At 39.3% G+C, this 27704-nt stretch overlaps 1 protein-coding gene across 2 annotated transcripts in view; it reads left to right on the forward strand.

The window, feature by feature from the left end:
- Window positions 1-21940, forward strand: part of BICD2 (BICD cargo adaptor 2) — a 151919-nt gene extending 129979 nt beyond the window's left edge. The window contains exons 7-8 of one of the 2 annotated variants that reach the window (XM_026650305.2): window positions 16379-16589; window positions 19780-21940. In XM_026650305.2, the coding sequence (XP_026506090.1) occupies window positions 16379-16589; window positions 19780-19785 (217 nt within the window). In that variant the 3' untranslated portion in view covers window positions 19786-21940. Of the gene's footprint in view, window positions 1-16378; window positions 17396-19779 lie in introns of those variants that run through there. The other variant, XM_026650303.2, reaches the window with a different exon arrangement.
- The last annotated feature ends 5764 nt before the right edge of the window (window positions 21941-27704 follow it).

Here is a 27704-nt window from a genome sequence, read left to right on the forward strand (position 1 = left end):
GCTGTAACAAATTATATTGACTCTGGAGTGGGGGTGTTTATAATGTGAAAATCAGGGGAGGGAGTGACTAGCTTCAGTGACTTAAACTCAGGTTGAGAGGGAATTATGTTTAAGAACATAAAATGAACATTACATAATGAAGATACAGCTATAATTGAATCCTGCCGGTACAGAAAGTAATATGGGAGGTGCTGGCAAGCACTGAAGAATAGATGTCTATATATTAATAAACTAAAGAAAAAAATTTCTTAGAGCTGTAGATGCTGCATTTGGCACCTGTCTCTCATGCCATTTACAAAGTTAACCTTATCGGGGTCGCATTATTACTTCAGTGTGGAATTTGTTTCTGCCCTGCTTAGCTGTACTTTGTGGTGTTCCTGGAGAACATACGGATACATTACATGCTGTAAAAGGTGTGAGCGTTCCATTGTTGGTCTGCATGTTACTTGGAGCTGCCTGTCACTGCCTTCCTCTCTCAAACCTACAAAACCGAGGGTTGGGGGAATGTTGGGGGAAACTAGCCTGAAAAAAGCTTTATCTAAAGTATCAGAGGGGTAGCTGTGTTAGTCTGGATCTGTAAAAAGCAACAAAGAGTCCTGTGGCACCTTATAAACTAACAGATGTATTGGAGCATAAGCTTTCGTGGGTGAATACCCACTTCATCACCCATGAAAGCTAATGCTCCAATACATCTGTTAGTCTATAAGGTGCCACAGGACTCTTTGTTGCTTTTTATCTAAAGTAGGCAGTTCCAGGTTGGTAGAGTTTTTAAAAAAAACCTCTTGAAATAACAGAAGGCCATGCAGGGGTATCTAAACAATGCAAGATGGGCAGGGCAGATGTCATAAAGACCACCATTTAATGTAACTCGATAGTTTGGATGTCTTGTTCTATTTATTTAAGATAACCACACGGGAGGACAGGTCTTTTTGTGCATCTTTTCGCTAGGTACTGCTTATACCTTTTTCTTGTCTGCTGTGAGCAATTTTTATGCTGAAAGGATTTTCTGTGCCATGTCAAAAAGTACCACGGTGAGGAATAATGGGAATGTTTGTGAGGACTCTGAGGCTTCATCTTCAGTGCACTTGAGAGGATAGCTCTAGAGCGGCACTCGCAGAGGTACATCACTCAAGTGATGATAGAGTTCAGGCAAAGTGCAGTGTTGGATAGACAACAATACTCATTTCCCTGCAATATCCTTGCATTTGGGCTTGGCTCAGAAAGAGAAACCAGATATGGAGAAGCTTTAAGGATGAATAATTGGCAGATCATTATCCAACACAATGTAATGCCCAATACAGACTTTTTTTTCTTGTATTGCCCTTCCCTTGTTTATCCTTATGTAACCCACACCTCCCCGGGTGTGGTGTTCTGTCCCATCTAGTAGCACTTAGAGACCACTAACAGGGAGAGAGAAAAAATGAGTCTGCTCTACAGCCTTAGCTAACAGACCAGTTGGCTTTTAGCTCATGTGGTAGAGGCTCATGCACTAAGTTCCAGAGGCCCCAGGTTTGATCCTGCCCGCCCCCAACAGGGGTCTGTTGGCGTTACACTTACACGGGCCTGGAACTAATACAGCCAAATCTTCCCATGGCTAGTTTTAGATCAGTGAGAAAATGGCTGGAAGCAGGAAGTGGAGGGGGTGGGAAGGGAAAACTATCAGCCTATTCCTTTTTACCTTTCCTTTAAAAAAAATTTGTTAGGTAAAGGTGGTTGGCACTTAAGTTTTTATTAAGATTTATACGTAAGCACAGTATATTTTTCCTTTGATAGTAATTTCCCTCTCCCACTTTTGAAAATCCTCTTTTGGTTGCTCTAAAGGAATTTATTTTCCTCCAAGTCATAGACCGATATGCTGCAAGGGGAATTTTCAACCCTGGTCTTTTACAGGTGAGAAGGTGCTTATGTACATGCGAGCGGGAGGCAGAGAGAAAGCTCTTCTGGGAGGTATAGACTATGAGATTGAGCCTGCAGCCCTGATGCCCAGTGAAGTCAGTGTGGAATTTTTCAGGAATTACTTTGTTTGCTTAACGCACTATAGACCTGCTTGCACAAATGAGTAGCTAACATTTCTGAGATCCCATTTTACCTAGGCATTGCAATGAAAGAGCGATGAGCTGTCAGTAAGAGCACAGAGTGACCCATAGAAAGCAGAGGGCTGCATGGATAGTGATTCAGTGCACTAGCCTTTCACCTTTGAACACCTGAATTCATAGTGTATCTTAAGTCATCCATATATGAGAGCAATAATCCACCCATCTGAGAAATTCAGAGAATTGCACACAGTTACCCGGGATTATTTTAATATCTAAACTGAGGCTAAGTGGCAGACTTGCATGGAGCTTGCAAAATTCCTCTCTCCCCCCAAATATGTCCCTCACTTCCATAACTACTAAATTCACACACACTGTGAAGAGTTAGATACTGGGCAGGGGAGGGGAGGGGAAGGAGAAACACACTTTTGTGCGGAGTTTAATCACTGGGATAGCTATCCAGGTTCAAAGGTTCATCTCATCCAGTATGTTGGCTTCTAGTAGTGGTCTATATTCCTATTTTGGATGCTACAGCGGCTGAGATAAGCATGGATCTGTATTATCCACAGGGAACTGGCCATTTTGTAGCATATGATGGAAGCTGAAATAATAAATAGGTGTTAATGATCTGGGCATGAAAATGGGGTCTAATTTCCTTTAAAGTAGGTTAATCCTACTAATTTGACAGTACTATCAACTATTTTCAATAAATAATGAAAACGCAACAGGACTTGAGATGTGGACGGGGGAAGCCATGCAAATCAGAGTTTGAAAAATAGCTTTTTCCATTAGATATACCCTCAGTAGCTTAATTTTAGAGTAGTAGACTCATAAATGCTGGAATATCTCCCCTCACCTAAGTAAGTAAATAGATAGACATACACTCATTTATCAAGCGGTCTTAAAATAGTTGAGTAATAGAACATAAAAGTGCAAGCAGAAAATCTATTTAAGGCCCAAGTTTTAATAATTGTGCGCACAAAAATGTGCATGCAATTACCATCCATGCAAATGGGGATCAGAATATTGAGGGATAGTCAAAATCTGCCATATTGTTCTGAAAATGGAATTTTTCCACTTAATTAGGACTCTACTATTTATTCATGAATCAATTCATAACAGTCAAATATTTTGTTGTTAATTAGCAAACTTTCTCCATTAGAAGAAAGATGCAATAGGTTTTCCATTTAAAATTCCAAGAGAAAAGTAAACTGAGTTTTCTTTCAGGTTTACAGTTGCTAATAGGAAGCTTGGATGGTTCTAAATGTTGCCATGCAACAAAGACTTGAACATCTGTTTATTTTCCTGACTGCGGTAAATGTTAACTAGACACTGTCTCCAGTTTTATTACAAATATGAAGTGGTGCTTTTCTTTTTTTTGGACCTTTTATTGGTACCATCCACTCTTATAGTTTAGCTGTCATCTGAAGCAGCTGTTGAAAGTGTATATTTCAAAATCATGAATCTCTGAAAAGTTCTTCATAATACACTGCCCAAGTTAACATTTTGGAATCTGGTGTATATCTTAGGAACATCTGCACCTAGAATTCTAAAAAAGCAAATCAAGAAAATCTGTGTGTTGTGAAGAGATTCAATCTAAGAGAAATGGTTTATTCTTAAAATAGACTCATAACATGGAAGTATAGTTGCACAGCTTGATATAAATTGTTTATTTTTTTAAAACAAGTAAATCATTTCAAATTGAAAAGAAAAACTAAATGCCCCACAAACCACTCTTATTTATTAAAAATTTACCCAGTAGTTACTACTTAACATGTTGTAAATTGGTAGCTAACTTGATCAATAATAATTGTTTTAAAGTAAATTCAGTGTTTTCATGTGTATCTCTGTGATGAATTTATCAAAAACAGGAAATGTAGTGTACACACATTGTTTAGCTCTTTGTTTATTTTATCCTGAGAACTCAAGTGAAACAAGAGAGCTTGTTTCATACATTTCCAGAAAAATATTTGAATCAAGAGGCTACTTCCAAAGAGCTATAAAGCTGTTAATGAGGTTTCTGTGGTTAAGGGGCTATATTAGCAGCACCAAATAAGGAAACCTCAATAATGAATTTAGAGGATTTATTATTCTGGAAGGAATTTTTATACAGGAATCTTATCAAATTTAAACTTCCAAGTAGATAAAGTTTTAAAAGTCATCAAATTTGAGCCAGATATTTAAAAGCACGTACAGTAGTTGATTCTTTTTACAATGATCAAATCAGGTTATTTAAACTGTGATTTTTGTAATTTATTTGTTTAGAAGCTTGAAAATAAGATTTCTTTTCTGAGACAGTTTTCCTGTAAAATTCTGATGAGATTGAAATGAACATGGCTAAAATGTAAAGGTAGAGCAGGTCAAAATATGTTTCTAGACTGACAGTCATTTACAGAAAAAGTTACAAAGGGCTACATTTCCTAAGGCTCATTATGGAACAAAACACAATATTAGAATAGATAAGAAATGTACCAACCTTGGAATTTAAACAGAAGTTAGTATTTTTTTATTAATTCAGTAAGGAAACATGGAGGAAGAAGACTGCAGCCTTTCTGGCAGTTGCTTTGAGCCATCTGCACCCAACTGTGAATAAATCAAAACACCATGATTGTAATTTTCCAGCAGTCCCTAATACATAGGAATGGTGATTCAGCAGAGGTGCAGGGATTTACAGCATCTGAGGCTAAAGATCAAGAAAACATGCTAGAATGAAAGTGTGGTCACAAGAAGTTGACTTGGTGAAGGACAGAAAATAACTGGCCCGCAAGCAATTATTTAAGATGCTATTGTACTATGGCAGTCTAAATACAGGGCATTACTGCAGGTTTGGGAGAGAAGCTTCAGTTATTCAGGAAAAACCCAAACCCTGATCAAGCAGGTATTAATTAATCACTAGCATAGAAAAGCTGAAAAAAAGGAAGATACTTTGATTTCAAATTGAAGACTGGCTAATACTGATTCCATTGTTTTACTCCTTCCTCTTGTCTGACTTAGCTTGCCCAGGTCCTAAAAATAACACTTTACCGTATTAGGGAACACACCTGCACTCTTCTAAAAAAAACCACTGAACCCAGGATGTGTACATAATGATCTTTTAGTATGACCCTTATCATTCCCAGGACATAATTGGCTGCCTTGTGAGTAACCTAGATTACAAGCCCCTCAGGGGAGAGATTTGTTTCTTTACTTTGCACAAAATTCCTATCTTACCATGATTTTCCTTTATTCGTAACTGAACACAGAATTGGGCAGGTCCCTACCTACAAACACTCAGACCCTGCTCCTTTTCAGGTGGGCTAGTCTCAGGAATTTTCTGTGTTGCACTGCCTATCTCTCTTTGCTAATCCTCTATTTATATCCATGAGTTCGAGCAAAGGGCCCAGATTTTCAAAGGCACTTGGGCATTGCTGCCCTCACTCAGCGTTGCAACATCTAACTCATTTAGGAGCCTAATCAAAAGGGATTTAAGTGCTTCAATCCCATTGATGGAATTTAGACTCCTAAATCCCTTTTGAAAGTGAGATTTAGGCTCCTAAATCATGTAGGCATTGCAGCCCTGAGTGAGGGCAGCAATGTCCCAAAACCTTTGAAAATCTGGGCCAAAGAGACCAACCTGGTCTGCGAGCCAGTGTGACTGACACTGCCCCACAAGGACTTGACTCTGACACTTGGTCACACTAAGCACTAAGGGTACGTCTTCACTACCCGCCGGATCGGCAGGTAGTAATCAATCTATCGGGGATCGATTTATCACGTCTCGTCTAGACATGATAAAGCGATCCCCGAACGTGCTCCCCGTTGACTCCAGAACTCCACCAGAGCGAGAGGCGGAAGCGGAGTCGATGGGGGAGCCGCGGCCGTCGATCACGCGCCGTGAGGACACGAGGTAAATCGATCTAAGAGATGGCGACTTCAGCTACGCTATTCTCGTAGCTGAAGTTGCGTATCTGTAAGCACGCCCCCCCCCCCCCCCCCAGTGTAGACCAGCCCTAAGAATACAAGAATAAGAACAAAATGCCAAGATTCAGCAAAAAGACCATAGCATTAAGACTTACTGTGTCAGGAAATAATGCATGTGAAGATCAAAGCAGCTAAGGAAATAATAAGCAAGATATAATTTCAGGATGAGGAGCAAATATTCCTGTAAAAGGGTGCAAATTCAAGTGGAGACATAAAAGCAAAATGAGACACTTATCCATTCCAGAGACAAAACATTTTCAAACGTGGTGTTCGTGTGTCTTATGTAAGAACCTGAAACCTCAGATCAAATAAATCCGTTCAGACCATTCTGCAGAAATATTCTGCCTCTTCTTCTAACAGAAGAAAAGTACTTCAGTTCTGCAAGGAGGACAAAATGAACACTAGCAGAAAAAAAGAACTTGCCACAGCAAATTGCAAATTCCCTGCTTCAGAGTGAAGGTTGCTGAATCCACTCAGCTGAGCAAGAGCCTGAGGAAAATGGTTATATAGAACATCAGCAAACAAAACCTTACAGTGAATCTCTAGAGGGAAACCATCTTCCCAGAAGCTAAGAACAAGTGAGAATGAGATGAGAATAGATGTTTTCCCTCCAGAATAAAGATGGAACAGTAATTAAGAAATGGCATCCAGCAGAGAGTAGATGACTTTGACAAGCAGTGTATAAGTGCATCTAGATGTAATAAACAAGCATCCTGACACTCCAGAACTTCATCAATAGGAGGTGAAGGGGAAGACAAACTCTGCAGCTAGTCAGCAGGAGGGAAGATGACATGTATTAGAACATGCTGGTAAGGCGAGGATAGTGCATAGTCTGAGACTAGTATAAGAGTTGGAGGAGACTAGTCCAAGAATGCTATCAGAATAACGGAACCAGGCTGTGACTTCTACCACCGAAACAGCAATTAATGAATAATTACTGTTCACCATCGCAGAGAAGGCATCTGACAGTGTGAAAGTGAAATGAAGTAAACAAATCTAAACACTGGCAGAGTGGTTAAAATACCAAAGCTAATTTGGAGGCTATCCTCTTGTTCAGACATCATAGGGCCTGCAGAACATGAAAGAAGAGCTTAACAATGGAAGCTGTAAACTGAACCAGAGCAGAGTGAAACTTACATGTAAGAGAAATGCATAACTAAATGGGCTTCATATTGGAGTGGGACGGTTTTGGAACAAGTTGTAGAATATTTCTACATTGGATAAATGCTCGGCTCAGAGAAGCCAGGTGGAGAACTGTGATCTTGAAAACAAGGCTAGAGTGGAGTCTCATAAGGCCTGACTAACAGGCATTTTTCTCCAATTTCTACAGCCAGTGGTACGGTATAACTCAGGAACAGTGAATGATCCTATGTGTGACACCTTTTCCAGGTCCAGTACTGTGCACTGCCAATGTCCTATATGCAAGTAACAAGACACAGTGGCAGAAAAAAGAAGAATTCAAAATGTATTTGATAGAAATGGTATAAAATGCCACTGGTGGCTTCTTGTACTGATTTATGTATTTATATTTATACCAACAATGCACCTATCCTAGGGCTTAGGCACTGCTGACATAAGATTGAAAAATACAATGAAAATGGCCAACAGCTTCCCTCAAACCAGAATATGACCAGAGCTTGAAAATCAATAATGTTCTGATATCCTCTTACGGATAGCTTTATGAATAGGTTCATGACTGGGACCAGGGAGATCTGGGTTCAGATCCCAACTCTGCCTCAGCTTTCCTGTGTGATTCTGGGCAAGTCACATAATCGCTATGTGCCCCAGTTCCACATCTGCAAAACTTGGATAATGGGACTTCCTCACCTCACAGGAGTGTTGTAAATACTTAGCAGGTTTTGATTTTAACCAATGAAGGCCCTGCCTATTTGAGAAGCTGCCATTTTGATTAGCTGTTAGCAGGGTGCTCTCCATGAAAGGGGCTTTAGAATTTACTCCCCATTAAGTTCAAAATAGTTCCAAGCTTTTGGAAAAGAGCATGGGATAAGGGTTTGTATTTGCTCTAGTCTATGGGTACTTCCATGGCCCTCATTACCATACAATATGACCATCTGACCATTTTGAACTTAATGGGGAGTAAATTCTAAAGCCCCTTTCATGGAGAGCACCCTGCTCTCATTGATTATTTAGAGTCCAGTCTTGTGTGGGCTCCTCCACTGAAGTCCGAATGGATGGGATAACTGCATTTCAGTTAGGTTGTTTTTCTCTTTTCTTTTCTGTTTTTTTTCCTTGCTATGCACTTTTGTGTCAAGGCAGCCGAGGGCATATGGATACTTGTCTTTGTGTGTGTGTGTGTGTGTGTGTGTATTAATTTAAATGAAATGAGTTGGGAGTTCAACACCTTCCAGAATTGAGACCTTAGTAAATGACGGCTAATTTCTATAGCCCTTAGTCAAGCAAGATTCCATGAAGTCCAGTGGGAGTTTGGCTTAAGAAAGAATCACAAAATTTGGCCTTACGTGAAAGAAATTTTGTAAATTAGAGGTTGTCCGTCTAAAATGAACCACTGTAACTTGTCTTTTTCTCTCTACATTGCATGGTGAACTGATGCAAAATGTCAGCCATTTAAAAATTGGCGTTCTAATTAAATACATTCAAATGGTGTTTCGCTTGGCTCTAAATCTTGCCTTCAGTACCCAGTCCAAATTAGGGATCGTTTTGGAGGTCCGGGGAAAAGGAAGAATCTTTTACTTCTGCCCTCTAACCTACAAAGCAGCAGTGGAACTACTGTGCGTTTTCTATTGTAGTCTTGGGTGGAAGGGTAATGGAGCCACATGATGACAGATTCACCTTCTTTTCCCTAACCCCTCTCTTCCTCCACACGCCCACCCCTCTATCAGTATAAGCACACTGTTTCCTCTGCAGGTAAGGGCCTCTTCACTCCTGCTGCTGATGGTGGGTTGTTAAGAATTTTCTCATCAAACTTATTTCAAATGTAAAGACAGAGCTTAATATGACAGGTAGACGCTAGTACCTCTTATAGCCATGCTGCTCTAAGTCTCTGTTAGGGTCCATGTTCATTTAAATGTCTTTTAGCCACTGCTTTGATATATTTTCCATCTTTTAATAAAGAGGAAAAATTGGGAGACTTTAATCCGCTCTGCTCTTAATTTCTAATGTAGGTGACAGTTTAATCTAATGTGGTAGAGGCTAAAGTAGCTGACATTGTTCCCAAAGAGGCTTCTTCAGTTAGCTCTTTCTGCTTGTTATGCTTTACTACTGTCTTATAAATTGGCATTGTACTGATCACAACTGAAAATGGGAAAAGGTAAATGGGTGTAATTAACTGCAGGTGCCAATAGCTACATGGGTTGCATTTGCAAATACAGATCTGAGCACAGTAGAAGAACATGGCAAAACACATGATTAAAAATAGATCAGGATTAATTAACCATTTTGAACACACTGAAGTTCAAGATGATCAAAAATGTATGCAGAAATAAGGAGAGATTGGCACATGCAGTAAGTAATGCTAATGTTAAACTGCTTTGGAAAATGAGGTCTTTAACCCTCGAGACATTGATATTCGGCATGCTTTTGATTTTTGTTTTTAAAGAATAATTTAGCTTTAGACATTTTAAATGTTTTTAACTTTTAGTTTTATGGAGTCCTTCAGGGATTTTCCTCTCTCTGTATCATCTGAGTTTGAGGTTTTTTTACAGTATTGCTTATTTAAAATTTTACAAGTTGATGGTTTCCTTAAATTCTTGTTTTCCTGGTTAATCATCAGTGATAAAGTAAGCAACATCAAAGCCTTATATTCAAGGTCTGCATCATTATATATATATAGAGAGAGAGAGAGAGAGAATTCAAGTCTGTTGTGCACAACAGACTTGAATTATGCTAATCTTATTTTCCTTTGTAAGCATAAAAGCTCAATTATTTTAGTTTCAAAAGTGTGTTTGGAACAAAGAAAACTTCAGTTCCACCCATCTAATGATGCTACATTGAATGTTGCTTTGCACAAAATGTGAATTTGTAAAGAGGGAAGATATTTTGCTCTTATACCTGCAAAGCTACAAATCGATATCAGTTTATGTAAAAACAAAGTCATGATGTTAGTGTGAATTGTTATACTGCATTGATATAAGGCAGTGCTGGAGACGATGGTTTCTAAGTATACTTAGGAAAGGACTAACACTCTGTTGAAGAAATTTAAAATGGCAATAATAAACAGCCTGGGGGAGGAAAGCAAGTCAGTGGTCCCAGCAGACCAGTTGTGTAAAGTCTGCATCCACTTCTAGTAAAACCTGGATCTTTTTCAACCTGTTTAAATGGACCACTATTCTTATATGCAAAGTATCACTTCTCTGGTTCTACAAAGGAATCCTGAATAGTATCAGGCACAGATCCAGTTAAGATACTGATTTATTTCACTTACAGAATAATTTAGCCTAAAGAACCATTCAGGAGAATGGATTCAGAAAAGAGAGCCATAAAATGTCTCGTACGTTAGTAAAACTCCAAGACATTCTAACTCACTCGTGAGATCAGTCATTCAGGACAGTAAGAATCCCAACTACATTTCTGCTGCTGCTAGCAAGAAACCACCACCTATATTAATGAAATAGTGTGAGAATAGGATGGGTTAAAAAAAAAAATCTCATCACATTTTTAAAAATAGTAAATCATTTTACATTGTCAGGTTTATAATGGCATTCATTTGATGTTTAAGCTTGCATTAGCAAAAAGCTTGATGGTGCAATGATTTTAGTGCAGTAGCCTTTCACAGGTGAAATCTTAGATTTAATTACATCCTAGATCACACATGGACTGAGTTTACTGGCCTTATTCTAGTCCCCTACAGGCATTTGTCCATGTTACCAAACTACCACCCAGCTTGGCACAACTGATAGTCTTTGATCAGGAGACGCCTAGATAATCCTCAGCTTGCAATGTTCCTGCTATTAAGGTACATTAGCAAAGCTGTGTGGGAAGCTGTATTCTGTTTTGCTGCAGTATTCTTGTTCCTAGCCAGCCTCTTGCTTTCAGGAGGATTAAAAGTGAAATCCGCCCCCCTCACCTCCTCAAAGTCTTTTAATACAATTTTTGCAATGGAAATCAAATGAATGGCTGCAGCAGTTATAAATCAGCCTCACTGTAGTGAGGTTGGGGGCTGAAGTGTGCAGTTCAGATTGAAAAGAAATTGATAGTTTAGTTCTATCTGAAAATGGTTGGAAAAGCAGTGAAATTCTGCTCTGATGTTCACCTTGTGTGATCCTGTTACCTCAGTGAGGACTGAGGGGTGGGTGTGGCTGGGGATAGCTGCTCTGTGCAGCATCGGCTTCTAGCAGTCCTGCTCTAGGAATGCAAACGGTGTAAACTGGGACTGAATTTGGCCTAATGAATCGTCATGTTTTAGGGTCAGATCACATTCTACTGCAGGGGGAAAAAACAAGAGGTCACAAGATACTATGAAAGCTCCATTGGCTTACGGTAGCCCAGTTTCCAAAGAGTCTGGTTTGGGGAAGGAGGTGGTAGATTTGCCTCCTCATGGTGTCAAACCGGTGTGTGCTCCCTCTTCCAAACACCATGGATATCCCAAGAACTGTAGGAAAATCCCACAGATCTCTGGCCATCCTGAGATCTTTAGTCCTTTTGGGCTATTCCTTGTGCTTTCCGCCTCCCCCCTCACCTTTTGACAACAAAATCCATCTCCATCTGCCAGCATAGAGGGGATGGTGCAGCAGTTAGTGCTGATAGGGTCCAAATGATTCATTCCTGTGAACATCTCTCTGCAGGATTGCTGGAACATGCAGCATAGGGCAGCTATCCCCAGCCACACCTCTGTCCTCATTCCATAGGTGGGGAAGTTCTGCAGGGAAGCTTACATGGGACTGCAGGGAAGCTTACTGGGAGGGGAAGGGAAATGATGGTCCTAAGGTTCATTTCTCCTCCATCCAGCACATTTAGGGACACTTAAACTTGTTTCCTGTTGCTCCCTTCCTTCCTCAATACCAGTGACAGATCAGAGGGGATGACTTGGCCCATAGTTTGGGAAGTATAAAGTTTGGTTCCTCTAGCTTTGGAGCGTTTTTTTCAATTTTGCCTTGGAAATATATCCGTTGTACTAAACTCCTTTTCCTATTTACATGGGGTCTGAGGTACCCACAGTTCTTCGCCACTCCTTCCTGTCCATGGCATGGATTTTTAAGTCTTGCAGCTGTAGTCCTTTTCTCTTCAAGCTTCTTTTGACAGGGTCTTTCCATCTTTCCTCGGTCTTTCCTTGGTCTTCCACATCCTTTCTTGCTCTCCTCTCCCCCCCATGCTTTCATTTTTCTCCCATTCTTTTCACAAGTCCAGACCTCCTCAAGCATACTCACGTCAGTCTATCTATCACTGAGAGTCCCAAGTTTATCTTCCCCCTAATGAATTCCAGGTGCACTCTGTCAACCCTCCACTTACCTGCCATTTGTCTCACTATATTATTTTCTACTATCTGTATCTTCTTTTCTTCCATCTCTGTAAGACTCATCTTTTCCAAACCATAGAGCAAGCAGGGACAAATGCATGCAGCATGCACTTTTCCTTTCAATTTGTTACTTAATTACAGGTCCCATAGCACTCCTGCCACCTTTTTCACTGCTGTCCCAGCACACTGGGTTCTTCTTTTCAATTCTCCGGATGTCTCTCCAGTAGCGCTAAGTGTACTTCCTAAGTACACAAATTCTTTTTCCGAATCAGCTTAAGAACAGCCATACTGGGTCAGATCAATGGTCCATATAGACCAGTAACCTGTCTTCCAATAGTGACCAATGTTGGGTGCTTCTGGCGGAATGAACAGAACAGGTAATCATTGAGTGATCCATCATCTATCGTTCACTCCCAGCTTCTGGCAATCAGGAGGCTGGGGACACCCATGGGATTGCATTCCTGACCATCTTAGCTAATAGCAATTGATGGACCTATCCTTCATGAACTTATCTAGTTCCTTTTTGAACTCAATTATACTTTTGGCCTTCACAGCATCCCCTGGCAATGAGTTGCACAGGTTGACTGTGCGTTGTGTGAAGAAGTACTTCCTTTTGTTTGTTTTAAACCTGCTGCCTATTAATTTCATTGAGTGACCCCTGGTTCTTGTGTTATGGGAAGGAATAAATAACACTTCCATATTCATTTTCTCCACACCAGTCATATCATTTTATAGACCTCTATCATATACCCTCTGAGGTGTCTCTTTTCCAAGCTGAAAAGTCCCAGTCTTTTTAATTTCTCCTCATACAGACATTGTTCCATACTCTCACTCATTTTTGTTGCTCTTTTCTGTACCTTTTCCAATTCTAATATATCTTTATTGAGATGGAGTGACCAGAACTACACGCAATATTCAAGGTGTGGGCAGACCAGGGATTTATAGAGTGGCTTTATGATATTTTCTGTCTTATTATCTATCCCTTTCCTAATGCTTCCTAACATTGTTAGCTTTTTTGACTGCCGCTGCACATTGAGCAGATGTTTTCAGAGAAGTATCCACAATGACTCCAAGATCTTTCTTGAGTGGTAACAGCTAATTTAGATCCCATCATTTTGTATGTATAGTTGGAATTATGTTTTCCAATGTGCATTACTTCGCATTTATCCACCTTGAATTTCATCTGCCATTTTGTTGTTCAGTCACCCAGTTTTGAAAGATCCCTTTGTAACTCTTAGGGCTGGTCCACACTAAGCCCCCAGTTCGAACTAAGATATGCAACTTCAGCTACGTGAATAACGTAGCCGAAGTCGAAGTATCTTAGTTCGAACTTAAAGGTACTTACCGCGGGTCCACACACAGCAGGCAGGCTCCCCCGTCGACTCCGCCTACTCCTCTCGCAGAGCAGGATTACCGGCGTCGACGGCGAGCACTTCCGGGATCGATTTATCACGTCTAGACAAGACGCGATAAATCGATCCCAGAAGATCGATTGCTTGCCGCCGAACCAGCGGGTAAGTATAGACGTACCCTTAGTTAAGGCCAAAGCAGACTGCAATCTTCAGTAACTTTGTATTGTCTACAATTTTTGCCACCTCATTGTTTACCCCTTTTTCCAGATCATTTATGAATATGTTGAACAGCACAGGTCCCAGTACAGATCCTTGGGGGACGCCACTATTTACCTCTCTCCATTCTGAAAACTGTGACCACCTAACCAGTTACGGATCCATGAGAGGACCTTCTTTCTCATTCCATGACTGCTTATTTTGCTTAAGAGCCTTTGGTGAGGGACCTTGTCAAAGGCTTTCTGAAAGTCCCAAGTACACAATATTCACTGGATCACCCTTGTCCACGTCTGTTGACCCCCTCAAAGAATTCTAATAAATTGGTGAGGAACCATTTCCCTTTACAAAAACCATGTTGACTCTTCCCCTAACAAATGGTGTACATATATGTGTCTGATAATTCTGTTTTGTTTAGTTTTTTACTATAGTTTCAACCAATTTGCCTGGTACTGAAGTTAGGCTTACCGGCTTATAATTGCCAGGATCACCACTGGAGCTTTTTTAAAAAATTGGCATCACATTAGCTATCCTCCAGTCATTTGATATAGAAGCTCATTTAAATGATAGGTTACATTCCACAGTTAGTAGTTCTGCAGTAGCTTCTCTCCTGAAATGTCAATCAACCACCCTTCTTACACTTTCCCTACTTGCACAACTTCAATTTTCTTTGTGTTTACCTTCAAACCATGGTCTTCAAACACAGATGCCCACTCTGATATCATATTAGCTAATTTCTCTTTGCTGTCAGCCTAAAGGGCCTGATTGTCAGCATACATAGTTTTCTCTGTCTCCTTGCTGGTTTGATTCTCCTACTAATTACCTCCATAACTAGCTGAAGAGAAGAGACCGCACACTGCCTTGTCTCAATCCCACCATCACCTCAAAACTCTCCAAGAATTCCATGTATTGTTACCATCTTAGGTCTTTACTCTCGATACATCTCCTCCATGAGAAAAAAGGTAGATTCCGATCTATGGCACTGAGTCCAGTTGTCCCTGGTACGCTAAACTACACTCCAGTCTGAGTGCACTGAAGTTTGACATGAGCATTTAGGGGCCACTATTGGATACTTTCTTCAATGTGTATTTCAAAATAAAAACTTTTCTCCTGCAAACTCAGTTAGACGGCAGGCTGGCCTCTGCTGCTGTTGAAGTCAATGGGAAAATAATCGGGCCCTTTATAAGACACAGTCTGTGAATCTGCATTTGAATGCAGGGTTTTTTTCCCTCTCTGCTTTAGATTATACATTACTAGTAGCTTGAAAATACATCTCACAAGAAGGATCTCCCTGGTGGAGGTTTGTCTTTGATTTTTACGAAGATGCTCAGTTTTACAGATGTGGTAATGAGAAATTTCTGCTGGTGTATAGACCTATTTATTTTTACAGCCACACTTATTATATCTACATACAGTAACCACACACCTACACGTGAAGGACTTCATTTAGAATTGCTTATGGTGCATGATGCAGTTTTAATAGCTCCCAAGCTCAATGGAAGTGATTACAGATTAAACAGCTCACAGGCATTTGTGGAGCTTGCCCTGCAAGATGCCATGTAACACTGGAAGGGCCCATTTTTTCTTTGCTAGACATTGATTTCAAAACTGTTATATTGAAAACAATGATTTTTGCATAAAAAGACATACTTGCTCAAAACAAAACAGCAATAAAACACTAATATCTGGTATCTTACACCAGTAAACAGGGTAGGCAAAACTGGAGTTTTGGAATCTACATCTGTGCCTCTTAAAAAAAAAATCTAATCAAACAGTATTGGGCAGCTTGTAGGCCTTTTCTTTGGGACAGGGAGAGTGACTGAGCTTGGATGTGCATTGGAACATACAGACAAGGGGAATTTATTAAATGTCTTTCAGCCTCATGGAAAATAGGGAAATGAATTCATTTGAATCAATGGTAAAACGGCATTAATGGTCATTTCATTAAAAGTTATAGGACCCTTTTGTTCTAACCTACACTTTAGAACTAAAGTCCTAACTTTCTGTAATAGAATGCCCCATTTCAGTGAAGAATGAGTCATCAGATGTAACTCATCACTACCAGGTCAAGTGCGGGGTGCTCAATTTTCAGACGGAGCCACCTTACAGAGCTTCCAGGTCCCATACTTGGGTAGTCAGGGAGGCCTATAATGAGTACTTTCATATATAAAGTGGGAGAACTTGAGCACTAAATGTGGGATTTGGAGATCCACAGAAGAAGAAAATTGTGGTGCAGTGGTTTTGCTGAAGTTTCTATATAAATATGCACACAACAGATTACAAACCTCCTTCCTATCAGCCTGTGGCCATGTCCGCTGAGCACAAAGGATTCATGCTTTGTAGTGGAAAATAGGGTTGCTAAAGATTCTTGATATATTTCATTGCAGATGTGACGAATATGTCACACAGCTGGATGAAATGCAACGCCAGCTCGCAGCAGCTGAAGATGAGAAGAAGACTCTGAACTCCTTGCTTCGTATGGCAATCCAGCAAAAACTGGCACTGACCCAGCGCCTGGAGCATCTGGAGCTTGACCATGAGCAGTCCAAAAGGGTGCGCACTAAATCTGCTTCCAAAGCCAAGACCAGTAACCCGAGTGTAAGTCATATCCGGTCCTGTGGAGACACATCTGAGGGGTCTGTCCTTAACAACCAGGTGTTTTGTGAGAAGTATAAGATCTATTGTGACTAGAAGAGGCATGTAGGAAATCATATTATGCATCTAATTTTTATGCTGTAATTGTCAGCATAAATCCCCACTATCTAATGTTGCGGTGAGTTGACTTGTACTAGTATGTTGTTAAACCATGTAATACAAATGGTATTATGGTGGTCTTAACTGTAACTAATTCATACGTATGGAGATCTTATTAACAAGTTAATAGTGGAAAGGAACTTTTGTTTCCACGGTTAACATGTATGGTTTTGCTGTTTATGGGTAAGTGTTAAAAGTTTATACCTGATATACTACATCTGGTGTTACTAACTGTAGTTTGATTAGCACAAATGTGATCCTTTCCCCAGGGTTACAGCATCCTTCAAATAAAAAAAAAAAAAAAGCTTTCACAGGAAAAAGCAAACCTAAAATCTCCTTGTTAATCTGGTTTGAAAAGTGGTGAAATGCAACACTGGAAATTAGATGTGTAACATGGAAATGCAGAACATTTCAAAACCAGTACCAAAACTAGATTTGCCCACTGTGGCACTCATCAGAAATTTTCTGCCATATCACCACTGACCAAAGTCCCAAAAGGCTTTTATAAGCTATAAAAGTTGGAGAAATATAGGATACATTCTTAAACTCTGCTTTCTTCTCTACTTCAGAGGGTTAACCTAAAGAAACTTGCACATTTATAGTCTATTAAAAATATGCAATATTACCCCATCTGGAATAAAATTAAAAATATTAGGATCCTAACTCATATGCAGTTTCACATTAAAGTTATGCTGTTAAAAAGTGTCATGTATGGAAAGGATGTTTGTGGTCTCATGTTGCTTTTTGCAGCATAACAGTTGGGAAAGAAGGTGTTTTTACATATTACTATAGCCACACCATATCTGTACAGAATTTATATGACTGTGTTCTACTATTTTTAAGTCACAATACAGTTTTTCTCAGCTCTCAGTATTAATCTTAATGGGATAGTGTTTCAGAGCTCTGTTTGTTTGTGGGTTTTTTTAATATTAAAAAAAAAAATTGCATTCCTTATGCAAGCACACCTTTCACAGGGCTCTACATTATAGGCACAGGAAATTTAACCCGTTCATCTTGTTAATAAATATTAATGAAGTAGGTTAGCATATGTATTAATCTTAAAAAAAAATACTTTGTCTGCTATTGGACTTTTAAGGGGCCTTTTTAGCCACTTAATTTCAATATGTTTGATAACATAAAAAAGTGTACTTCATAATTGGTGCCTATACAAGTGATAAATATACAAGATTGAAAAATGTTGCTTTTAAAATTGTGGAAAATTTGTGGAGCACAATAAGGCACATTTTTTTAAAAACAAAAGTTTTTAAAGTGCCTAGCCTCAAACTTTATTTTAATGTAAAGCCCTGTTCATTTTGTACTTTTTCAAATAATTTTGTATGCTTATAGTATTAACTAAAAGTAATCCAAGACTGCACAGTTGTCTGCTGATAGTGATGTTTTCTAAAACCATTCTAATGATCCTGGTGTAGTACTGCCTCATTTCACTACCATTTCTTGTAGATGGTCAGCAGCTTGCTTCTTGTGTATCGCCGCTCTGCCTATAAGTAGTCAGGAGATATCACAATATAAATATAAAGTAATAAGGAGCGCAGCCTGCTTTTCCAATGGAGGGAAAACATAGTCTTTGGTTTCTGAGAGATTTTTAAAAAATGCTTCTAAAATCCACACAAGTAAATTGTGAAGAAATCTGACATCAGAGTTATGAAAAATCTTGTTTTAAAAGAAATATTTGAATGTGGCATCCTTAAATTTGGTGCCAGAATCACATTTGCTAATATCTATTTTTTTTAAAGAGTGGATTTTCCAAGTCTAGTCTATTGCCCAATTACCTGTGTACATTAGATGTTTAAAAAGACAGTAATTGTGGCCCTAAAAGCAGGCCCCTGTGCATCAATTATTACTTCATTTTTAGAAAACACTGTATTCTCCTGAATTTGAGCTTTAATATTGCTATGTAGCAGGTTTGATATTTTTAGAAGCAAAATACCTTTGAACAATTTTCAATCCTGCTTTTCTCTTCTTTGCTGCACAATCCTCCAAAAGGCCTTTATTCTTCTCATTTTTGCATTGTGGGTAATTATAAAGAATGCCTTGTAAAAGTAAGCATTTAGATTACTAACTCATTTTGCTCCATTAGAAGTAGCTATTATTTTGTTTCCACTTTGGTAGGAAGCTGTTAATACAATTTGTATTGCGTCCCTGTCTCTAGTGGAAGTATTGTCACAACATAGTAATGATAGAAAAGGTAAATTTAAGAAACTACATGCATTGATTAGTTTTAAAGTCAATTGAAACTTTATAGGAAGATTTCAGTGTTATCAGAAGGTGACTATTACTATCAATATTGGCTCACATTGTCAGTACAAAATATGAATAGTTTTACTACATCACAACCAGCTTAGTAATCCTTTCCATTTTTATTCATCTCTATGGCTCTTAAGATAAAAAACAGTGTATGTTTTAAAACCTGATCTAAAGAGAAATGAGCAACGGTACATAAAAGTGACCTATTCCTGCTGTGTGTATGTTTAGATTAATATATTTAAGATTATGGGGGCTTGTACTTTTGTGAAACAAATCTCTTGAAACTTACCTATGCTATGTTAAGTCTTTCATTTCCCTTTCAATGGGTTGGGATTTAGCTTGGAAAACTTATTAAGCCATCACCTACCTCTACAAGCAGGCTCTTCTTTTGAATGATTACTGTTCTCTGCATTGGCCTGCATGATATACTGACCTGCATGTCTTTGGAGAACCTAAATCTTCATTGATAATGGCTTTCGCATACTCACTGCTGTATCTTTTGCTCGAACAGTATAGCTTTATTCAGTACTTGTAAGAAATCTTCCTGCATAGCTGTTGCTTCTGAGCAGTACTCATGTAAAGCATTGTGCATTAGCTTGGAAAGCACATGCCAACTAAAGTGACTGCCTCTACCTTGGGAAACTAACAGATGCCCCTCAACCGACTAACCTGCTATGGAGATCTTGCAGTGCACTCTGTATTAAGTCAGTTCTTTAACTGATGAATGAGTACCAATTTTTCTAATGTTATTCTGTTTTCCATTTTTCAGCTTTAGAGTAGTTCCTGGAGAAGGCCTTTCCAACAGTGCAACAGTATTTCTTAGCCTGCCTCCTTATGGTTAACAGTGGTAGCCTGTTGCACAAAGAATGGAAACCACTGACCTGATCCTAGATTGTTGGGTTTTTTTAAAAACAACTTTTTCCAATATACTACCTGCAATTTTACTTTTATGTCTCAAGTTATAAAACAAACAAGCTTTACCTATAAGTGCTGCTGCAGGAAGAAAACTTACAAGTGCTGAAGAAACCTACTTTGAACGTAATGATCACCCTATTACTTTATGATCTACTAGAAATGTTCAGATGGGGGAATTTTTCTTATTTCATTGCAGATATTCATTTTTTTATCTGATTGTTAAACCTGTGCACTTTTGATATTTTGATATTTTACTTTAGCTTCTTTTAATTCCTTATGTAGAAGAGTTTATATAAAATGCAGTGGTTTGTGCTCATAGTCTCTCTCCCCATTTTGGGCTTGTGCTTGTTGATTTTCTACATCAGCATGTGGCAGAGATTTGGACTATTTTTGATTTTGCTCTAGACAGTGTTTAGAAAAAGAGTTTCAACACAAAAACCAGGAGCTCTGCTAAACTATATATGTGCTGTGCTTCAGCAGCTTTTTTTATTATTATAAAATGTTAAGCTTTATGTGTTAAAATTACTGATTTTTAACTGCCATGTTCATTAAGAAATCCAGGGTATTCAAATTCTGGGGTTTTTTTCATATTGTATTATTATTCTTAGGAATAGTTCAATGTAACAAGAAGAAAACTTGACTTTGCTCTAGTTAAAACAGTAATAGGCACTTGAAAAATATTAAATAAGTAGTGTTACCTATAAATTCCAGAATTTCTGGGTTTTAGGAAGGTGTGAAGTATTATTGATTAACAGAATTTTATACAACTGTATGGTTTAAATTCCAAATTGGAATTGTTTTGTTGTTACTTCATTTTATTGTGCCAAATTATGGTACATTTAGAAAGAAAAATTCTAAAGTTGTCAATGAATAGGGTGTTCTATTTCAGCGCCTTTTTGTCATTAATTATTGCCAGTAGTGCCTTTAATAATTTAAGTGAAAATCCTAGAATAGCTTAGTCTATACAAGAAGAAATGAACAGTTGTTTTGGAACTTAGTAAAGATGTGGAGCAATAAGTGCAAAGCGAACTCCCCTTTCGCACATTTTTAATGGGTAGTCTTAATATAGAGATTATATATACACAAGAAATTGTAAAAAATACTGTTAGTCAATGATACTTCATCATGCAGATCCTTGCAAATTCAGGGGTATAGGAAAAAAAATAACAAACCCGAATACACTTTGGGAACCAAATGGACTTTTATTGAACAAATGAGCAAGATGTATTAACACATTTGTGGCTGCAGTACAGAGGATGTATTGGGAACATTAATGTTCTGTTAGCTGTGTATGGTGATGGATACAGTTTAACCATAGTATTGTTTGGAAATGTGAAAGACAAGACATTAATACCTACTCTTGCATGTTGTATCTAATCATTGTAATTTCAGGAAACAGAAAGTGAAAAGTGCATCAACAAGCTGTACCTACCTGCCTTGGTGCTGTTTGTTGAGGCTAGTGTGAATCATTAAATTGGTACTTGGGGGAGGGGGAGGACTTCCCTCCCTCAAAAAAAAAGTACAAATTGTAATAATATTGTCAGTGGGGAAAAGATTTCTGTTTGCTGGAAGAAGCATTATTATTCCTAGATGTGGGGACTTCTTATATTTTCATCTTCTGTTACAGTATTGATTCATAAGAAATATTGTTACATTTAAAAATTACTACATTTGTACATGGGTATTTATTTGAAATGATGTCAAAGTACTGTATTATGTTTTATGTGCATTACCTTTTAGTGGTGGATTGGTCTCCATTTAATGTCATATGCATGTACTCTTGCCAAGTAACCTTTACACAGATCTGAAAAAGTAAATGTCATTGGTTAAAAGAAAATGGTGGAAAACTGATTCTTAAGGTATAACTGTGTGTTAATTTGATAACTTTAGGAGGCATAGGGGGCAAAATGTTACTTCCAAATTAATACAAAAAGTATGTGTAATGTAGGAAAGCAATCTGCCTGTGTAAAGGTAGTCGCGTTGGCAGTATCAATAAAAGAGAAAAGGAGATCTCTTTACTGTGTGTGTGTGAGGTTTTTTTTTGTTTTTGTTTTTTTGCAATGTCTGCCAATTTAATTAGTTGAAATATTCCTAGGTCATTAAGAATCTTAGCACAAAGTTAAATGAATATTTGTATTTTTGTCATAGGTTTTACCTGGGAGAAACCTAAAAGATGATTATTTACATTTGCATATAGTTTGAATAGAAAAAGGAACCCCTATTAACTGTCATTCATATGTTTAACAGTAATTTCTGATGGACCCTTCAGAACTCAGAAGGAAGTTGTATATACAGCTGACGTAAAACCAGATTAAATATAGGTACAAAGTCAGCTGTAACTAGATAAGACTTTTGATCAATCCAAACAACACACAAAGTCTTTTCAGGATGTAGGTTACTATGAGTTGGTCTTGGCCTCTAGGGACATGAAATACAGGTTTATGGGATTTTTAAGGTTTATAATACCACCATCTCCCCAAATGGGGGTTGTCCTAAACTAACCCAACTCATTGTAGTTTATGTAACCTGATATTCAATTCCATTAGAAAAGCTAATCAACTTAATGTACATTGTAACTCAAGGAAGACAATGGACCATTTCTGTTTAGCAAGCGTTCACAAAGTGTGTTGGTCTGCTTGCTAAATACTCAGAACTCATGTCTGACAAGGCGCCTGATCCTTTAGTGCTTATTCATTCAAAACTTCCCTTAGCTTTAATTGGAGTTTTCCCTGCAGGATTGCCATGCCAGGGGAATAGATTATATATAATATACAGTAACTCCTCACTTAAAGTCGTCCCGGTTAACGTTTCATTGTTACGTTGCTGATCAATTAGGGAACATGCTCGTTTAAAGTTGTGCAATGCTCCCTTCTAACGTCATTTGGGAGCCGCCTGCTTTGTCCACTGCTTGCAGGAAGAGCAGCCCGTTGCAGCTAGCTGGTGGGGGCTTGGAACCAGGGTGGACCGGCAGCCCCCCTATCAGCTCCCCCTATCTGCTCCCCGCTCCCCTAAGTTCCCTGTGCTGCAGCCGCCCAGCAGGCTATCAAGGCAGTTCAGCTGTCCCTCCCCCCACTGCCATGTGCTGCTCCTGCCCTCTGCCTTGGAGCTGCACACAGGAGCCTCCTGCTTGCTGTGCAGGAGGGAAAGGGGGGGCGCTAATGTCAGGGTGTCCCCCTCCCCCCTGCTCCTGCACCCCACTTACCCCTTCTCCATATAGAGCAGGGAGGGGACACGGACAGAGAGAGCTTGGGGCAGCAGCTACTGTCTCAACTTCCTGATCCACTTAAAAAGACAATGCACTTAAGAGTGGGTCGGCTTACTTAAAGGGGCAGTGTGCATCTCTCTCTCCCACACACAAGGTGTGTGTCTCTCTCTGTCTGCTATGCTGTCTCCCCTCCCTCATGTTCGTGCTGCCTTGTGTGAGAGGCTACATTAATAACAATGTGTTAACCCTTGAGGGCTCAGCCAAGTGCTAGTTCATTATTTAGGAGCAAGGCATTCCCCGGGAAATATCCCATGCTCTTCCACCTTCTAACTTCACCACCCCAACTAAGCTTCATAATCATCATAGCTGTGAACAGTATTAAATTGTTTGTTTAAAAAGTATACTCTGTGTATATCTATATATAGTTTTTTTTTTTCTGGTGGGGAAAAAAAAGTCCCTGGAACCTAAACCCCCCCCCCCATTTACATTAATTCTTATGAGGAAACTGGATTCGCTTAACATCCTTTCACTTAAAGTCGCATTTTTCAGGAACATAACTACAACGTTAAGCGAGGAGTTACTGTATATGCAAATAAACACACATATAGAACAGAGCCGTTCAAAAGATAAAAGAGCTTAAGTAAAAATCTGTGTACTGGGAAAATAGCAAAATAATACAAGGAAAACATTTATCTTTATTTGTCTGTCGTATGTTTTAATACAACATTAATTTCTTATGCCAGTCTTTGTGGTGTGAAAATTGGGCCTGTCTGGTGGCATGTTGGCACATACTGACTTCAGAGACTTAGTCCAGAGCTGAAACGCCAGACTGACAGATGTTGCTGTATTTAATCTCAGGTAAAGGAATCTACCACTTAACATAACACCCCTACCTGTCCTGGAGAATCAGCAATGACTAAAAAAATGATTGGATTATTTTATAATCTCTTATAACAAAAGCAGGATTGCACCAAGAGAGACTAAGGGTCAGATTTTTAAAGGTAGTTCTTCTCTGAACGCTCTCCACCAGTTCGTCAATATCCTCCTTGAATTGTAGACACCAGAACTGGACACGGTATTCCTGCAGCAGTCACACCATTGCCAAATACAATTTACAGGAGTAAAATAACCTCTCTATTCTTACTTAAAATTCCCCATGTTCAGCTGATTATCCACCATAACTCCCAAATCTTTTTCAGAGTCACAGCTTCCCAGGATACAGTCCCCCGCCTTGTAAATATGGTCTATATTCTTTGATAGATGTATACATTTAGCCATATTAAACCCATTGTTTGCTTGAGTCCAGCTTACCAAGCAATCCACATTGCTCTGAAGCAGTGATCCATCCTCTTCATGATTTACCCCATCCCAGTTTGTGTGTCATCTGCAAATTTTATCACTGATGATTGTATGTTGTCTTCCAAGCCATTAATAAAAATGTTAAATAGCACACAGGGCCAAGAACCGATCCCTGTGGAACCCCACTAGAAACACCCATTCAATGATGAACTTTGGATTTCAGTGTCCTTTCTAGAGAAATGTACTTTGTACATTGGAAACCTAGCAGGAGCACCTGAGGAGGTTTCCAATAATTGTCTGGGTTGTGGTGTGTCTGAATTTTCAGAGACTTCTTTTCCTCTAGCAGCTCCTGTTCAAGTCACAGATCTTCTTATACTTAATCCTGCTCCTAAGTACTATCCATTACCTCCTTGCCAAACTGATTTCCTTTTTCTTCTAAAAGGACAAAAGTGGTCTCATAAATGAAATATTGCCAACATTACTCCATCTCCTAACTAAAAGAAATTGAGATAAAGAACCCTGTGAACTTAAACAGCCTTGGAAATTCTTCAGTACATATACCTGATTTTAATATCCTAGTAGAATAGTATCCTGAGTGACCATTGGTTTTGTTGAACCAGCTGCCTATTACCTGACCACACCATTATAATTAAGGTAAATTATCCCTCATCTTCCATATAAAAGGCTAAATCTTTGTTTTCTACCAGCAGTTGAGTGGGTTTTTTTAACCCACTGAACTATTGCAGTATGTTTAGTTATTTATTGTTTTTAAAGCAGACCTGCTTACTCAAGCAAAGACAAAATCCAGACTTGCAATTCTAGAATCACAAATAGTTTCACCTGATCTCTGGTCATGAGAATTTGTTTCTAATTAGGATAGTTTGCACTGAGATTCTGACATGCATCTAGTTTCAGAATTAGACACACAAGCTATTTCTACTAATCTTCAATATATTGTCACTTATTTTATAGCATGTTGTATACTCTGGAGCTCACCTTAATATAGCTCAAGGGGATAAGAGCAAAGTATTTGATCCAACAGTGGCTCACCAGTTTCCCATTACCTCCAAATTAACAATGAGTCTTTATTAAACCAAATTATGGAATCCTTGCTTTAGTACCTCTCCTTTAAAAACAAACAAGGAAATCTGTTATATAATGTTTTGAAAGAACAAGCCAAACCAGACTGTCAATTCTTGAGTGACAGGAGCAATCTTTAAAGCATGATCCAACACTAGCTCAGAGAACAGCTTTTGAGCCAGGCTGTATTGGGGTGGAGAATAGAATGCACTCTGCTTTACTGTGCAAAAAGTTGGTATTTATCTGGCAGCAGTTGGATGGTTACTGGGTAACTTCTCCATCTGATGGATGATTTTCTTGCCTGTTATAGAAGTGAGTTTTCTATCTTTGCTGAAGTTGTGCGTTCTCCATAGATGCAAGTATCCGTCTACAATCTATGCATACATACCACTGCTTGGGAGGATGTTTTGGTTTTTTTTAGTCAGCGCAATTACTTGAGTCTCTCAGCAAAAGGCTCAAACTTTACTTCCTTAAGAGAAAGATAAATAAGGTCTCTTACAGAAAGAGTGGATTAAGAAGTGTAGGTCACACTGCATTACTCCAAGGGTTGGTCTTGATCCTGACCATGAGATACACAGGGGATAGTTCATTCTCCATGCCCATTCACTCCTTGGCTTCTGTACTGTGATGTCCCAGCAACATGTGTAGCCCACTGGTGAATGGTTTTTATGGATCCTCTGCTGATCCGCTGGGGACATGAGTTGTTGTAGCATCATAGCTCTTTAGTTCAAGTTGAGGTGGCTCATGCTTTTAGCTCTGGAGGTCCCCCAGTTCAAACCCTGTTGTAGCAGTCCTCACATGCACATTGCAAACACTAGTGTGTGTACTTTTATCACACCTGACTAGGAAGGGAACCACAAACAGTTCATTACACATAGGCCACCAAAGAGACACTGGGTAACATCTTCTGGTCTCTGTTTACATTACCTTATGAACCAGAGAGAATGTAAATAAGTCTAGCTTTCAGGCGCCATGGATATAAGTAGTTTATTTCTGTTAGGTATAGAAGAAAGTCTCTCACATTGTTCAATTTACTGGCTGTTCTGGGCAGTTCGGCAGTGCTACTTGTTACCATGGTGGATCTGTCAGAGGGAATGGCAATGAGGTTGGTCTTCGCAGGGACTGTGACATGTTGTAGGCCCCCTCCTCAAGTCCCCCTCCCTGTGGGCTGTCACTAAGGCTGTCTGGCCTTGCCTGCTAGTGATTCCGGTGCAAGTGTGTCTCTTCACTTAGCATTTTTAGGCAAAGTATTAAAAAGTGCCAGTAAAGAGAAGGGCAGAGAGAAATAGGTTTGTGCATCATCCCCCACACACCCTTTTTAAAAAACCCTTATGGTATATGGAAGAAGCAGGAATGGGTTATTTTACTCTCCCCGTATCTTCCCTAAAAATATCCCAATTGTCAAGTCTTGTCTTTTATCTGCCTCCCCCCCACGCCCCGGAGGATTTATTGGGCAACACAAGAGAGTGCTCAACCCTAATTGAAGGGGGGAGGGGGTAACTGAGTCCTTAAAGAGAACTCATGGTTTGAGCATTGGCCTGCTAAACCCAGGGTTGTGAGTTCAATCCTTGAGGGGGCCACTTAGGGATCTGGGGCAAAAATCAGTACTTGGTCCTGCTAGTGAAGGCAGGGAGCTGGACTCGATGACCTTTCGGGGTCCCTTCCAGTTCTGTGAGATAGGTAATTATGCAGTTGCTAAAACAAGGAGTCTTAAATAGACTCAATAAAAATAACCACACCACTGTACCAGGTTCACTTCCCTGGAAGGACATCCAATACACTCCTAGTTGTCCACAGCATAGTTTCAGTTGCACCCTAGACAAGACCTTGATTAAGCAGGTTTTTGAGGCCTCCTTTATACATCAGAAGGAAGCTCAAATGGCATAAGCCCTCCTCCCCCCCCCCCACTTTTTCCTTCCCCTTTAATCTTATCACTTCCTTGTGTCCAGGGATCACCACAGTCATGGCTTCCTCTGGTCCTGTTTCCCATTTGAATATTGTCTTCACTAGAGCTGGGTGAATCATTGGGTTTTTTTTTTTCTTCAATTTAGCCAGCAAACCAAAAAATTAAAAAAAAAAAAAAACTTGCTTTGGTTCCCCAAATGCTCTGAATTTGTCAGCAAATCAGAAAAGTCTGTTTTGGGTTGTATGAAAAGTTTCATTCCAGTCATTTGTAAAGAGCCACGTATGTGTCC

The sequence above is a fragment of the Terrapene carolina genome, unplaced genomic scaffold, assembly GCF_002925995.2.
Source record: "Terrapene carolina triunguis isolate 2854851 unplaced genomic scaffold, T_m_triunguis-2.0 Scaffold89, whole genome shotgun sequence".
NCBI classification, from domain to species: Eukaryota; Metazoa; Chordata; order Testudines; family Emydidae; genus Terrapene; species Terrapene triunguis.